Source organism: Amphibalanus amphitrite, unplaced genomic scaffold (genome assembly GCF_019059575.1).
Source record: "Amphibalanus amphitrite isolate SeventyFive unplaced genomic scaffold, NRLGWU_Aamphi_draft 000340F_arrow, whole genome shotgun sequence".
In the NCBI taxonomy this organism is placed as follows: domain Eukaryota; kingdom Metazoa; phylum Arthropoda; class Thecostraca; order Balanomorpha; family Balanidae; genus Amphibalanus; species Amphibalanus amphitrite.
This window is the reverse complement of record NW_024881835.1, coordinates 241,028-255,878: the sequence shown is the minus strand read 5'-3', so window position 1 is coordinate 255,878 and position 14,851 is coordinate 241,028. Positions and strand designations below refer to the sequence as shown.

Here is a 14,851-nt window from a genome sequence, read left to right as displayed (position 1 = left end):
CCCACATCCATGCTCTTCAGTATTCAGTTCTGTTTATAACACAACTCCGACAATCGACATGCTGGACCTTTGAATTTATGCCCCTTCAGTTATTTACAAACCGTGACTGTTTTTCCTCCGTGACTGAACGCCTGCGGCTTTACAATGCGGTGGTTCGATCAACATCCGTTAGAGAGGTGACCTGTGGACTGAGCCGCGCCCCGTGGCCCCCTGTTTCGGTGGTCCAGAGGATCGCCCCGATACTAAAACCGGAGCCACATCCTCCCACGACAGCAGCTTTTCGGTCTCTCCAGCGGTGTTTGCTTCTTGATCGGTCGCCCACGTGCCCCTAAAAACCGACCAGAGGTGCCAGGGTAGACCCCAGCTCTAAACGAAGGCCAATATTGCCACCGGCAGGTGCTATCGGTCATGCTCCGTTCGATGGGTGTTTGCAATCGCCCGATAAGGGCTGGGTGCACACAGGGCAGCCTACGAAGCCAGTGACTCCATCCCGCCGACATCGGTCGGTCGTCGGTCGTCGGTCGCCCGCCACCGGACCGGGGCACCTGAGGTCCGCTGTCTGCCGAGGTCGGGTTTCCGGCCGGGCCGCCGCCCCCAGTAGACCCCGGTAGAGCCGGCGACCACCGGCCGCTGCACGGGTCAATACCGCACAGACGAGCAGCGCGCGCCGGCGGCGGCGTGGTCGAGCGGCGACCAATGAGACGCTCCGCTGCGGGGGCCCGCACCCGGGGGTCAGGCGGAGGTCAGAGCGACCAGTGCCCTGCGGCGAGCTGCACTGTGCGTGTCACACCCGCGACAGCCCACACCATGAAGGCCGACGATCAGCAAGATGAACGGTATGTGACAGAGGCACCGGCCAAGTGCTAGGTGTCATGGGGACTAAATAGCGGCACGTATTCACATGTTCCCTTGCAAAAATCTGACCTTCAACTTAAATTTTGAACATTTTGCTAAATGGATTTTTATTTGCTAGCTTCGTGGCACCATATGCTATTTGTTCAGTTTCCACGGTCATTTTCGATTGTACTTTTTTGCATATGTTATATGCCTGCCTACGCTAAATACAAAGTGCATAGTTATTGTATATCATATCAAGGTAATATTTATTGTTACTTGCAATAGGACCAAGATCGATAAATAGGTACCTAAAATCAATTTCAGCATTGAATGCAGGCTGCTTTCTTACCACTACTTTTCGGGCCTCTTGACCGCTCAATGGAAAGGAGTGTGGTGGGCGGCAGCGCATGAGTCATGAGGTCTAAATGACAATATTTTTAAATGCTAATATTTATAACAGACGATAGTATGATCCAGGCAGGGTGTATGACCGGTTATTGCATACTGATTACTGTCGATTTGATATTTTCATCGACGTCAGCCGCTCATGAAGCTTCTGTGCGAAGCAGGCCGACGCCTTTGGCTCCGTGGTGATTCATTCCTTCCCGTATACCTACTGCAAACGTTGCTGATAGCCGTTCGACTGGCACGGCGTCACTGCGACGGATACTAAGTATATGTAGAACTGACGCAATACGAGCGGATGGGGCTCTAAACGTAGCGACATGCTAGTACTACGCTACCAATTACCCTAATGCGGGCAATTAAGACCGCATTCAACAAGAGCTGGTAGAGTGCATTATACTCAAATTACATGATTAAGGTTAATTACGTCGAAACAAGGATAAGTATTTAGCGTCATACACTGAATTTGCAACAATGCTGTCATACAATTGTTCGGTATTGTTAGACATATTTATAAAATCTGATGGCCAATAGTTGCAAACCAAAATGATAATAAAAATACAAAAAGATTTAGATTTTAATGATCATTTTGGCTTGCAACTATTGGCCATCAGATTTTATAAATGCTGTCATACCTATAACTACTTGTAATTGCGGCTTTTCATTACGCATAGCCGCGTCGCTCGTCGCCTACCTAGATCATGCACAGCTCGACATATTTTTTATCAGACCTAAACGTGACCTAAATCAGACCTAAATCGACTATCGACTAAATCGACTAAATCGACTAAATCAACTAAATCGACTATCAGACCCAAATGGCGGATCCAATAAGACAAGCTTTCTCGCGACTGAGCATGTGTTTATTTTGTTAAAATGAAGCATAAGGTAGGTGTCATGCACTTGGACTGCAAGGAATGGAGACCGAAAAGCTGTTATTTCTTTTCTTTAAATTTCACAGCTTTCTGGGCTCATTCTTCATTCTTTTGAAAAAGAAAAGAAAATCACAGCCAACGATTTTGGCGTGTAGATTCTTAATTGTCTTGTCTTTTTATTTTCTCTGCGAACTGCGTTTTCAGTGACCATTGTGGCAGGTGCCGCCTACCATTGGATGGCCGTTCCGTCGGCTCATGAAATCGATGTCCGAAGTGCTGCTATCTCATTTCCCGTCAGTCGACCCCACCGGGTCGATGTCTGGCTGACGGGATCGGGTCATCGAACGTCGGGCAATCGACAATGGCCAGTTGTTCCGCATGAAAGCGAAACCCTGAGCTTGCAGTTGAAAAGGCGGCATGACGACGATAGAGTTCAGCAGTGTTGCAGAAGTGACAACGCTGCAAATGGCTGTATCGTTTATTTGCTGACGTAATAATTAATGATTTTATTTGTAATATTGATTTCAGCATACAGCATGATTCACCATTTCAGCATACTGCAGTCCATTGCCTAAATTCTGCGAATCTAAGCTGTCTGATGACAAATGGGGTTAAATGGCTAATAACTTTCCAAAAATCCGAAAGTTAAGCATACGGGTATCCCCTAATGCAATTCCACCATTTAGTGTACCTATTTGAATATTTTGCCGTCAGAATTTCATATTTTATTTCATTGTGAGGCGAGCTGATTTTGCAAGGTGTCTGAAGCTTCTATTCAGCTCGTCGGTGTTATACAGTTTTTAACAACAGTTATCCTTTCCGCCAGCCAAAAGGACGCCGTTGTGCGCCTTCGGAACCCGCACGTGGCCAACATGAAGTCGGACATCCTGTACCACCTGGCGCTGGGCTCCGGCTCGCACGACCTCGAGGCCATGTTCGGAGATGTCAAGGTCAGTTCGGTAGTCTACTTCTGCTAGCATATGCATGTGCATTGTGCATGCATCATGTGAAGTAAAATACGTGACTCTGGTCAACACCAAACAGATGTTTGTTACAAGCACTGTATAACACAGACTCGAATGATGAGATAAATGTGCGTTTACCGGGAATAAATAAAAAAGAGGTGTATGTACGTAAGTACTAAGTAATGCCACCATTAACCCTCGCCGGCCGAGGGGGGGGGGGGGGCGGGTGCCGCCCCCCCCATAGGGTTTTTTCGCGATAGCTCCGAACACGCTGGCGATAGCGAGCTGAAACTTGGCATACCTGACCTTTGATCCAAGCCGCATCTTTTGACACCAACCGCATTTTTGGGTCAGGTCAGGTCACTGACCTATGACGTCATAAGTGAACCTCTGCACGGTCTTCAGATGTCGCAACTTCGCAACGCCCTCACTGCCAGAGGAGATGTCACAGGGAAATGAAACTTGCAGGATCTAGTATCCATTATGAGTCCCACAACTTGTATATCTCGGATTTTTCCTAAAGGTCATATGAGGTCAGGTTATTTTCGTGACCTCACCATTATAAGTCAATGGGGAAAAATGAAAACTGCTATTCTGGCGCCGGGAACGATCTCCAACTATCTCAAGCACACAGAATCGTGATTTTATGCACTCCTTGCAAGGTTAGATGCGTCACTTTTGCAATGTTGACCTTGCGTGACGTCATTTATGACGTCATCAAGGTCATATTAGTTTTTCGTCAATAACTCTTGATCAAATTGAGCTAGCGAGTCGGGAAAGCCACCAATGGACTCAGGAAGACCTGCCGAATCGAATGATATGCGACATGACCTCTTTCGACCAACTTCGTGACCTGGGGGTGCTGACCTGACCTTGACCTGAGGTCAACACCCCAAGTTGACCTGACCCGGACAAAAAGTATATCATTCGACGCGCCTGAGCGAGACGAACACGATGCTGCCAAAATCGGCGCTCTGCGGCCGTTTTTTGCGAAGTTATTCACCAAAAACTGAACCGTACCTTGGGGCACTTGACCTGACCTCAGAGGTCACCGGTTGACCTAGGACCTTAAAATCGGGTACCAATCTCTGCGTCTCGTAACGGCGCACACGCTCGTTTTTTCCGCGACGCGCTAGCTCCACCAGGGGCGAAACGGCGAGGGGGGGGTCGTACCCGCCCCCCCCCTCGGCCGGCGCGTATGTAGAAAACCAATAGGTCCGGCGAGGGTTAACACTTGCCGACTCGTCCAGTAGGTACATCAGCTGAATGGGCCACTCGGCCACCTTCCCGTGTTGTTTATCTTGTGTGTGTATATGTATGTTCCGCCGGTACTCGGCAGCCTACGTGTTTGTGGGTTTACCTGACAGTGTTTGTATGTTCCGCCGGCAGCCTACGTGTGTATGGGTTTATCTGACTGTGTGTGTATGTTCCGCCGGCAGTACCTACGTGTGTGTGGGTTTATCTGACTGTGTGTGTATGTTCCGCCGGCAGTACGTGTGTATGGGTTTATCTGACAGTGTGTGTGTATGTTCCGCCGGCAGTACGTGTGTATGGGTTTATCTGACTGTGTGTGTATGTTCCGCCGGCAGTACGTGTGTATGGGCGGCACACCGCGCCGCATGGAGCAGTTTGCCCGCTTTCTGATGGACGAGATCGGGTACGAGCTGCCGACGGGCGCGCAGCTGAGCGACATCTCGCAGCTCTCCTACCGCTACAGCATGTACAAAGTCGGCCCCGTGCTCTCCGTCAGCGTGAGTACCTAGCGGGTCCGTCAGCTCACCCCGCTGAGCTGACGTCTTCACTCTTCAGATCTGCATGATTGGTTCGTGCGCTTGATATACCGAAAGCTGAAACAAGCTCGCTTTCTGTCTAGAAATGTCATAAGATGTCTGACGTATAGTTGACAGATTTTGAGTACCTAGGCACTACAAAGAGAAAAAGAAAATAGCACTTATTTGGCGCCTGGGCTGCCCAGTAACGGGGACGGTCTGATGCAACATCCATCGTTATTGTCGGGAAGGGAACTGCTATCTTAGTTTTAACCGCCCCCTCCCGAGCGCTGGCATTCATTGCATTGATTCGTCACGAAGAAAGGCCAGTGGAATGGCTGACACATGTGAATCTAGCTCACACGATGCCAACCTACATACCCGGCTTCCGAGCTGTGAAGGCAGTTTCGTATTTGTCTGCCGGGGTGTTGAGACAGCTTTACGTTCCCTTTCTGCACGGTGCTCAGACGGCTGTGTGGGGCGTGGCTGTCTGCTGAGGCAACTGAAGCGGCTTCATGGCTGTGTTCTGGGTAGCCGGAGGGAGCTCAGCCTGTTTGTTCCGGGTTGCCGAGCTGAATCCATATTCATATCTCGGACTGCCGAGGCTCATATTTCCCTGTCGTGTTTAAGACGGCTCAGCTCAGTGTTCCCGCGGGGCTGCTAAAACGCCTGCCTAGCAGTATAGTCTCCCTGGTCACGTGCAGCTGGTGGCGACAGGCGACTTCTGTCCGGTGCGGTGTCGCCTGTGCCAAAAACTGAGCCGATCTGTGCCAAAAGTGACGTCAGCTGTAGCGCCAGCGTCATCGATTGTGACTCACTGACAGACAGGGTAACGCGTCGGAGCAGCCAGAGGGCTTTTAGCAAATGGTTTTACAGCACACCAGTCACCAGACCAGACTGTTCGCTGAATGAAAAGGTTGGCGGCTCGATCGCTGTTTTGTCTACCATGAACATATCAAGCTTCCCCGAAGTTGATGTAAGCTCATGTTAACTGTCAAGACTGAGTGGTGGTTATCTCTAGATATATAATATTGATCCGTTTGCCCGTTTGGTCCCCTTAATCCATAAAATCGGGAGGAAAAATTCTTAATTTAGAGCAGGTATAGGTATACTTGTTTTAGTATATACCATGCACTATATAAATGATTATGTCATATGTTATTAGAATCGACAAAAGGATCGTCCGCTCTAATTCATCCGTGTATGATGCATCTGAGCTAGGCGTAACTCGTGTCTGCTACAATATGACACTCCAGGCCCTTGTGTGTTATCTGTGTCGTGTTCCTTCCGGCCGGCCGGCTGCCCCCCCCCCCCCCCCCCCCATTCCCCGACTCTCAGACTGATAGTGAACTGACTGCTGCACCGATCGGCCGCCCCCCCCCCCCCGCCCCCGACTCTCAGACCGACCCCCTGCACCGAACGTCAGCCGACTCCGCGGTACTGCGCCACCAGTACATGCATAATGCATAGGTACTGCATCATATTGCATAATGCACATTGCACATTGATCTATTTTCGGCCATTCAAAGTAAGGTATTACCATAGCATCTTGTATGCCTGATTGTTTGCTTTCAGCTTTGGTGCCACAATATCTGTGACGTTCCAATTATGTATTGGCAGCACGGTATGGGTATTCCCAGCGTGGGGATCCTGCTGCACGAGATGATCAAGCTGATGTACCACGCCAAGGTGAAGGACCCGACGTTCTTCCGTCTGGGCACGTGCGGCGGCATCGGCATCCCCGGCGGCAACCTGGTCATCAGCGAGAGCGCCGTCGACGGCATGATGAACCCCTACCTGGAGCTGGTGAGTCACGATTACAATCATAGACATGTTTCTAAAATAGCATAATACATGAGTGGATACGTTTAAGCTATACCGAATCTGACACCTTTATTGTCCGTCCTGAAATCGGGAAATAAACGTTATGAACACGTTATGCAGCTGGGTTTAGCGTTTATTCTTTTATTATAATTACTATCTTGAAATATAGGTATGTTGCTGAATATCAACTACATAGCTGACCCTAAAAATGGTGTGATTCTTTATTATTTATGCGATTTTTTCCAACCTATAAGAAACAAAAAATATACGAAGTTCCGCCAAAGGCTGGCTATTCAGCAGATATCACGCAGGTAGCGGAGGCGCAAGAGCCTGGTAAAATTCCGTCCACCCACGTGTCCGTGTCCTCTGTGGCGCTCGGGCCGTTTCCGCCGTTTCCGCCCTCCACTGACGGCCAGAGAGAAGGGGAAGGGGTAGGGTCATCTGTGGTCCTCGCTGTAGAGTAACATTGCCTCCCAGCCGCCTGGCCGGCTCGGTGGTGGTGTGGAGCGGCCATCCGACCCGACCTCGGCCCGGCACGGCGCGGCGCCTTCCGCCCCGGGCCCGTGGCCATTACCTCATTACAGTAACGGCTACAGTCGCCCGGCGGGTGTTCAGGGTATCCTTCAGGACATGTCCTTCCCAGCTGGCCCAGTTACAGCTCGCCAGAGGCGGTACGGCGCAATCTAGGACCAGACGAGCAGGGCCATATTACTCGTCCGGGTAAAATAATGTTGAGGAATGTGCTTATTGCCTACTGCTACTCTAAGCGCTATGAAGTGCAAGTGCAGTAGGACCGTCGAACTGTCGCTACAACTGTCGGTGTACTGTCTTTACACCGTTCGGTGTTTTAGGAAGGGGTTTCATATTTGAACATTGAACAGCGTCCGGTCGTCACCGATCAAATTTTGGCCTAACTTTAATTCTGCGACCCTTCAGACACACACCTCCCCATCAATAACGCGTGAGCGTAATTCATCTCCTCCGGGACGGCTGGTTGTGAAAGTCCAGTGATGAAGCCCGTTTGGGAAAATTACCCGTGCCTCCTGACCGGCCAGAACTGACCTAAATGCGCACTACCCCTCGGGAGTAACTACGCTACGCGCGTGTCCCGCGGACTGTTTCCTGGAATGTGATGAGTGATGCTTGTATATCTGAGCAGCTGGTAAATGCCGCGCTTGGAGGTCCCATTGCGTCCCTGGTAAATACACAGAGTAAGAGGGGCGTGCTCTTCCGGGAGGTTGCGCGAGCGGCTGAGGGGGAGGAGGATGTCGCCTTGACTAGCGGGCTGCTCCGCCAAATTTATACGACAGGGGTCGGAACGGTGCTTTTTGCAGAGGACGGCAACGTGATGGAATACAAATAATGGAATAGATGGAATTTATGTTTGAGGGCGGGGAGGGGGGGGGGGGTAGTGCTGGGAAGGCTGTTGAAATGCGTGACGCATGTTAGGTATATGTCTTATGATGTGAGTGCGACGTCCGATGTGTTTTTATATTCGTCATCCGATACTGGGAAGGGCCACTGACATACAGGACGCATATGACGTTACGTCCGTGTTTCGCCTGGTGTGATGCCTGGTGTGGTGTGAGGTGTTATAGGCTGTAATATCAGGTGTGACGTCTGTTTCGCTGTGATGCCTGGTGTGTTGAAATGTGCGATATGCCGCGGTATCAGATGTGACATCTGCTTTGATGTGTTGCCCGTCAGCCGGTACTGGGGAAGCTGCTGAGTGCTGGGCGTCTAATGTGCCCGCCATGACGCATGTCTTGCTGTGCTGCCTTTCAGCCTGTACTGGGTAAGCTGCTGCGCCGGCCGGCCGTGCTGGACAGGCAGCTAGCCGAGGACCTGAAGGCGCTGCACATGCCGGACGACAAGTGGGACACCTACATCGGCCGCACCATGTGCACCACTGACTTCTACGAAGGTCAGTCCTCTGCCGCAGCCGCTCCTGGGGACTGGCTGCCGAGGGGACGGCTATAATCGGAGCGCTAATATATGACGGTCAAGTTTGATTGTAAAAGGGAGAGCGAAAATATGCACAGCGTCGATTATAGATCTCGGGCAGCTTTTGCCAAATTGTCAGGGAACTCTTACTCAGATTTGTTTTTCAATAGAAAAACACAATTCTAAAGAATAGTGTTTTAACTATTGACAACAAACCTTCGGTTATGCATTGGGGCAATAATGTTGACTAGCAATAGTCCAGACAATAAAAAATTATGTGTAGACGGTAATGCTGGAACGATTATATTTGGAGTAGTAATATTCCAATAGTGATGTTGAAATGCTGAGATGCCCATTGGGACTCACTAAAGTCACGATGCATGATAGTGTGACGGGAAATAGTATTTAAACGGGAATAATGGAACGGTACGATAAATATTATTACCACGAACAGAGCGGACGGACCTATTTTGGGACGGTAATGATGAGACTGTAAATGTTGAGGAGGAACTAGTGGGACGAAAATGTTGAAACGGATATCGGACCGCATGATGCAAGCTGTTAAGCGGTAAATGTTGCAACAAAAATGTCGTGACGGAAGTGTTGGGAAAGTAGTGATAGTGGGCAGTGGCATGGGTAACGCTGGCCCGTAGCAGGGCCACTCATAATGCGTAGGTGGACGAGCAGAGCTCCAGGTCACCCAGCTTTTATATGTATAACGTGTAATGTATAACAATAAGCGTCGGGACAACCCGCCATGTTTCTGCTTCTGAGTTCTGGCAGGTAATCTAAAAAGGCTGGATCAGCTGGATCCGACGTTTAAAGATTGAGGCAGCAGTTTTATTCGGCATACAGCACAGTACCAGTCCAAACTGCAGGCCAGTCTGGACCGGAGCTCTCCCGGCCCCTCCGTGTGTGATTAATAGCCACCACCTGTGTGCCGTGTGCCGTGTAAAGTGGCCTGGGGGAGGGACGGCAGGGCCCCACCGGCCGTCACACCTGCACAGCAAGAGTTAGGTATTAGTAGATGAGGTATTATCCACAGCTGGTTGCCGCTTGTAACGTGACGACTGACGACCCGAATCGTTCATGCATTAATTGCCCTTTTGAAAGGACCTACGAGCTCCCCAGTAGTGAGCCTGAACAACGTTGCCTTAGCTCATCCTACATAACATAGCAACTAAAAAGATAGGCATTGCTGTTGCAGTTGCTCAGAATTCAGAAAAGAACTGACTTACGTAATAGCTAGGAAGGCCCCATTAATTCACTTCTGACCGTAGCGGGGCGGGTGTGGAGGTGTGGTGTGATTGCCTGTGACCCCGTATTGACCCCATCCCTTTCGTCCCCTCACCCAGGTCAGGGCCGGCTGGACGGCGCCTTCTGCGACTACACCGAGCAGGACAAGCTGAACTTCCTGAAGAAGATCCACGCTGAGGGCATCATCAACATGGAGATGGAGTCGCTGATGTTCGCCGCGCTGTGCCACCACGCCGGCATCCGCGGCGCCGTCGTCTGTGTCACTCTGCTGGACCGGCTCAAGGGCGACCAGGTAGGACTGACTGTAGGGGGGTCAGGTATGAGTGGCTCAAGGGCGACCAGGTGAGACTGAAGGAAGGGGAACCGTGGCTCAAGGGCGACCAGGTAGGACTGACTGAAGGGGGACCAGGTATGAGTGGCTCAAGGGCGACCAGGTGGGACTGACGGAAGGGGGACCAGGTGTGAGTGGCTATGGCGACCAGGTGGGGCTGACGGAAGCTGGACCAGGTATGAGTGGCTCAAGGGCGACCAGGTGGGACTGGTTGAAGGGGGACCAGGTTATGAGTGGCTCAAGGGGGACCTTGTAGGACTGACTGAAGAGAAACCAGGTATGACTGAAAGGGGGACCATGTAGCTAATGGGTGGCTGAATGGGGGCGGCTCAAGTCTCGAGGGGAGTAAGTAGGGTGAACTTCCTGAAAAAGATCCACTGAGCTGCAGTAATACTGATGTATTTGATGAATGAGTAACATCACTGAAGGTTGCAATATTCTCATGGGATACCGCATAGTCACTGAAGGAACACCAAATGGTGCGATTTTTGCTGGCGTGCCCCTGAGCGCCTCGCGTCCTCCTGGTAGCGCGGCGCCGGTCTAACGGTCTCAGGGGGGGGGGGCAGGGGGGCAGTCCGACGGCCGGAGACTGATAAACGGAGGTCCCCCGGGCTCTTGGCTCCCGTGGTGGCGATACTGGGTGGTTTTACATAGTCGCCCGACGCTGACGTCTCTATAAACAAAACCGAGCGGTGTCACTTTGCCGCTACATTCATGGTCAGAGCTGAATTAGGTAAACGTGTGAGTTTGTTTTTCTTGAATTCTCTGAAAGCTGACAAGGTTAAACTGACATTAACACAGACACTGACGACAATATTTATGTCATTCGGCTCATGGTATCTAGTAATAAAAAGGGACATTCGTTCAGGGACATTGTTTTTAGACAGACGGGAAGCATGAGACAGACGGGAAGCGTTTTAAATCTAAACATGCGTGATAGGCAAGTGTCATTTCAAGTGCACTTTATTGTGTTTTGAAGATCCGTCAGTCAGAAGTGATGTTACAGGGCCTCGGCTAACATGTTAACTACTGGGGCAAATGCCCCAGTAGAGTCGAGGAATGCCCCAGTAGTGGTCAGGCTTTGCCCAACCTCCACAAAATGAAACTATATCAATATTAACGTACATTCTTTCATTCGGGAGCGGTTGAAGACGTTTGTGGCAAGAAATCAGGGGTGGCGGAAGAGGGAGTGCACGGTGTGCAGCTGCACCCTCAATTTCCCTCCAAAAACATAGGCGTGCATTGGCGCAAACATATCTTTTTGCACCCCATAATCCATCTTCGTTCGAAAGAGCGTCAAAAATAATGACGAAATAACTTCGGCCTCTTTTTTGGTCAGGTCAAAGGTCAGGTCATGGTGCAGGCCAAATTTCGCCGATTTTCAGGCCGAATATCGACAGTTTACAAGATGCAAACGCATAACTCGGGAACCAATTAGAGCTACACCACCGCGGAAAAGCGGATTTGATAGCCATATTAGCATGCTTTCTGGTTATTTCTCTTAGATTTGACCTAACGTCAACTATTTTGCCTGCAAGGGGCAAAAACTACCAAAATAGACGACTTTTTCGGGAACAGTTTTTCTGCAATAACTTTTGACTCATGGCTTGCACGAGCTTTCTTTTACCGACAACGTGTTCCTCTCGTCAAGACACATCAAATTAACTGCAATTTGACCTTGGAGGTCAACTTGAAAATTCGACCACAGGTCAAGGTCATGATCTGACCGGAAATTGTCATGTTGCATATCAGTCGATCTGCATCGTCGAGCCAAACACGGCATTTTCATCGCTCTAGCATGCCTCATTCAAAAGTTATTCGCGAAGAACTGTTAGATGCCATTCGTGAACTGAGATGACCTCAGGGGCATATTAACAAGAGTCACGGGTGCTATTTTCATGTTCAGTGTGTCAAAGTCACGTACAATGTTTTATAGTGTTTAGAATAACTTTCGTCCAAAAGAGGTGGTTTTGAATTTTCTCCCATTGACTTATAATAGAGGTCACAAAATTGAGCTGACCTTAGGTCACCGAAATGAAAATTCCGAGATATAAATTTTGTACATGCTGTTGCCCCTATTAATCGCTGAAAGTTTTAAAGCGATCGGTCACTCGGTGTAGCTACGGCATACATTGAAACATTTTATGAGGTGAGGTCACTTGAGGTGACCTGGTGACCTGATATTGAATGACCTTGGACTGAAATTTTCACAACACGTGTAGAATTGATGGATGATGGAGCGCCGCCGTTTTTTAGATATCCGCGAAAAACCGCAGGAAAAACCGCAAGTGTTCAAACACCCCCCCCCCCCCCAGCAGGGCGCCAACACACTTTGACAATTTGCCCCAGTAGTCAAATTTCCTTAGCCGAGGCCCTGTGATGTTACCTGATGTTGGGAAATTGAAAACGGCAGAGCTTTGAGATGTAGTTTATGGTTGATTTTTTATCTCGGCTAACTCACGCACTAACCCTCTTAACCCTACTGATCGCTATTGATAGGTCCAGGCCGACCTCTGTTGACCTAAGCCTGCCCCTGGAAAAATCTTACTAAAGTCACTTCCGACAGCCATATCTAATGCGTGCCAATTTCTGATGATACCTGACGGTGACGACCTCTTGATTTTACGGTGACCACTGGCCCCTGCCGACCTCTTACCTATATCCTCAGATCTCTGGTGCCCGTCTGCCTCTGTCCACCCGTGACGACTCCCTGGCCCCTGCTGATCCCCGGACGACCCCCTGCCGCCCTCACCTGACCCCCGCTGACCCCGCTGACCCCGCTGACCCTGCTGACCCCGTGTGACCCGCTCCGCTCCGCCGTCAGGTGGACACTGACCAGCGCACGATGCACGAGTGGCAGGAGTACCCGCAGCGGCTGGTGTCGCGCTATATCCGCCGCCAGCTGGAGCAGCACCAGGAGCCCGGCACGCCCGGCTTCCAGGCGGCGCACAACACGCTCAGCCCCTGCGAGCCGGGCGTCATCCGCTCGCTGTCGCAGCTCAACCTCACCCGCCAGACCTCCGAGCAGGTCAACAGCTCCGAGTAGGTGGCGCTCGCGTCGCGCCGCTACAGGTGGCAGCACCAGTCGCCGCTTTATCAGAGTTCTCAGTGTGGAGCGAACGGCTGCCTTGGTGTTAGATGCCAGCTTCTTATTTGATCCGTGGGTGAGTTTTGATAGTGTTGAGCAACATCAAAGAACATTGAAAGAACAAGATGTTCTTCTAAAGTTAAAACTTCCAGCAAGATGGACGGTGAAGGTTTAGGCACTGAGTGTTTGCATGTGATATGCATTCAAGAGCGTGATCAGATGCAACTGGAAAGTCCCGTATTCGAAGTGCAGGTTCGCAGGTGCAGTTTTACTGTACATGAGCCAGGGGGCTTGGCTAGTTATCAGCTTCATTCCCTCGATATGTCATATTTATGTTGTAGAACATGGGGTTTAGCTTCACGTGCTCGCATATCGACGTATGGACGCGCTTTCATTGTTTCTAAGTGTATTCTGTATTCTTTCAAGTGTCACCGTTGCATTCCTTCGAGGGCAATAGCCACTGGCTGTATACGTACCGAGTAAGACGCGTATCGCCGTCGTTTCGTTATTCCTGAACTGTTTGTGAGCGTGTGAGAGAATAAAGTTATTAGTGTAAAATAAAGTACTGCATACAGTGCACAGTTTGTGGGTGTGCAATAAGCGACGAAGAAACGCGCAGCTGTCTAACGATTTAACATGTTAACAGCTACCTATCATTCATATATTTTTAGCGCACACTAGGCATCTGCACGGTTATCGAGCTGTTTCACGAAAACCACAACCGAACAAATTATGCGTTCGATGTTAATCGATCGCATAAATCCGTTTACGACTGCGTTTACGACTCTACCAGGGCCCCCGATATTCCTGTCCCTTCTACGAAATCTGATCAGCTGTCAAAAAACCTGTGTGTACATGACTGACAGCACGCACGACGTCTGCATGCTTGCACGCTTGGACTGCGGCGTGCCGCTGCTGGGGCGGGCGGCGTCGGCGGTCTGTCCTCGGCGTGACACCCGTCTGTCAGCCCCGGCCGGACCGTCTGTCAGCCCCGGCCGGACCGTCTGTCAGCGGCGTGTGACTGACGCCGTATGACAGATAACCCCCGACATTACCTCCCGGCCAACGCTGCAGTAACCAGCAGCCACAGGGGCGGAGGGCTGATATGGATCTATGGTGGGGAGATCTGCACGACAGCCGGCATAGCTGGTCTGATAAACTGCTGACGTGATTATCGCCGGCTGTTTGTTGCTAGTCAGATTAAGGGGAAATAAGGAGACTACGGACTTTGGTGGTCCGTGGGGCGGCGAGATTATGGGAGTAGACGGAAACTACGGTACAGCAGTGTTTGAGAAAGGTAAACGGGGTGGCTGTGCCAATACAGTCTGACTTGCTCGAGTGATCCGAGGTGTTGTGAGGCTCTGAGAACGTTTATTGATTATGTATAGTGTATCAACACTCTACAGTGGTAGGTATGTGGGATTCCCATGAATAAATGACGGCAGGGACAGGCGAACCGAGCCTCCATCAAAACTGCAATACTGGCGCCAACTGAAACAGAATAACTGTGAATTGCAAACATTCCAGCCAGGCCACATACATCACGCTGAAGCTTC

The 14,851-nt window shown here is 50.4% G+C and overlaps 1 protein-coding gene across 5 annotated transcripts in view; it reads left to right on the top strand.

Moving 5' to 3' along the window:
• LOC122388974 (uridine phosphorylase 1-like) overlaps positions 1-13,870 on the top strand; it is a 39,239-nt gene extending 25,369 nt beyond the window's left edge. For 4 of the 5 annotated variants that reach the window (XM_043380583.1, XM_043380581.1, XM_043380580.1 and 1 more), the window contains 6 exons: positions 2,944-3,067; positions 4,672-4,833; positions 6,472-6,657; positions 8,461-8,599; positions 9,975-10,168; positions 13,032-13,870. In XM_043380583.1, the coding sequence (XP_043236518.1) occupies positions 2,944-3,067; positions 4,672-4,833; positions 6,472-6,657; positions 8,461-8,599; positions 9,975-10,168; positions 13,032-13,253 (1,027 nt within the window). In that variant the 3' untranslated portion in view covers positions 13,254-13,870. Of the gene's footprint in view, positions 1-315; positions 837-2,943; positions 3,068-4,671; positions 4,834-6,471; positions 6,658-8,460; positions 8,600-9,974; positions 10,169-13,031 lie in introns of those variants that run through there. The other variant, XM_043380584.1, reaches the window with a different exon arrangement.
• The last annotated feature ends 981 nt before the right edge of the window (positions 13,871-14,851 follow it).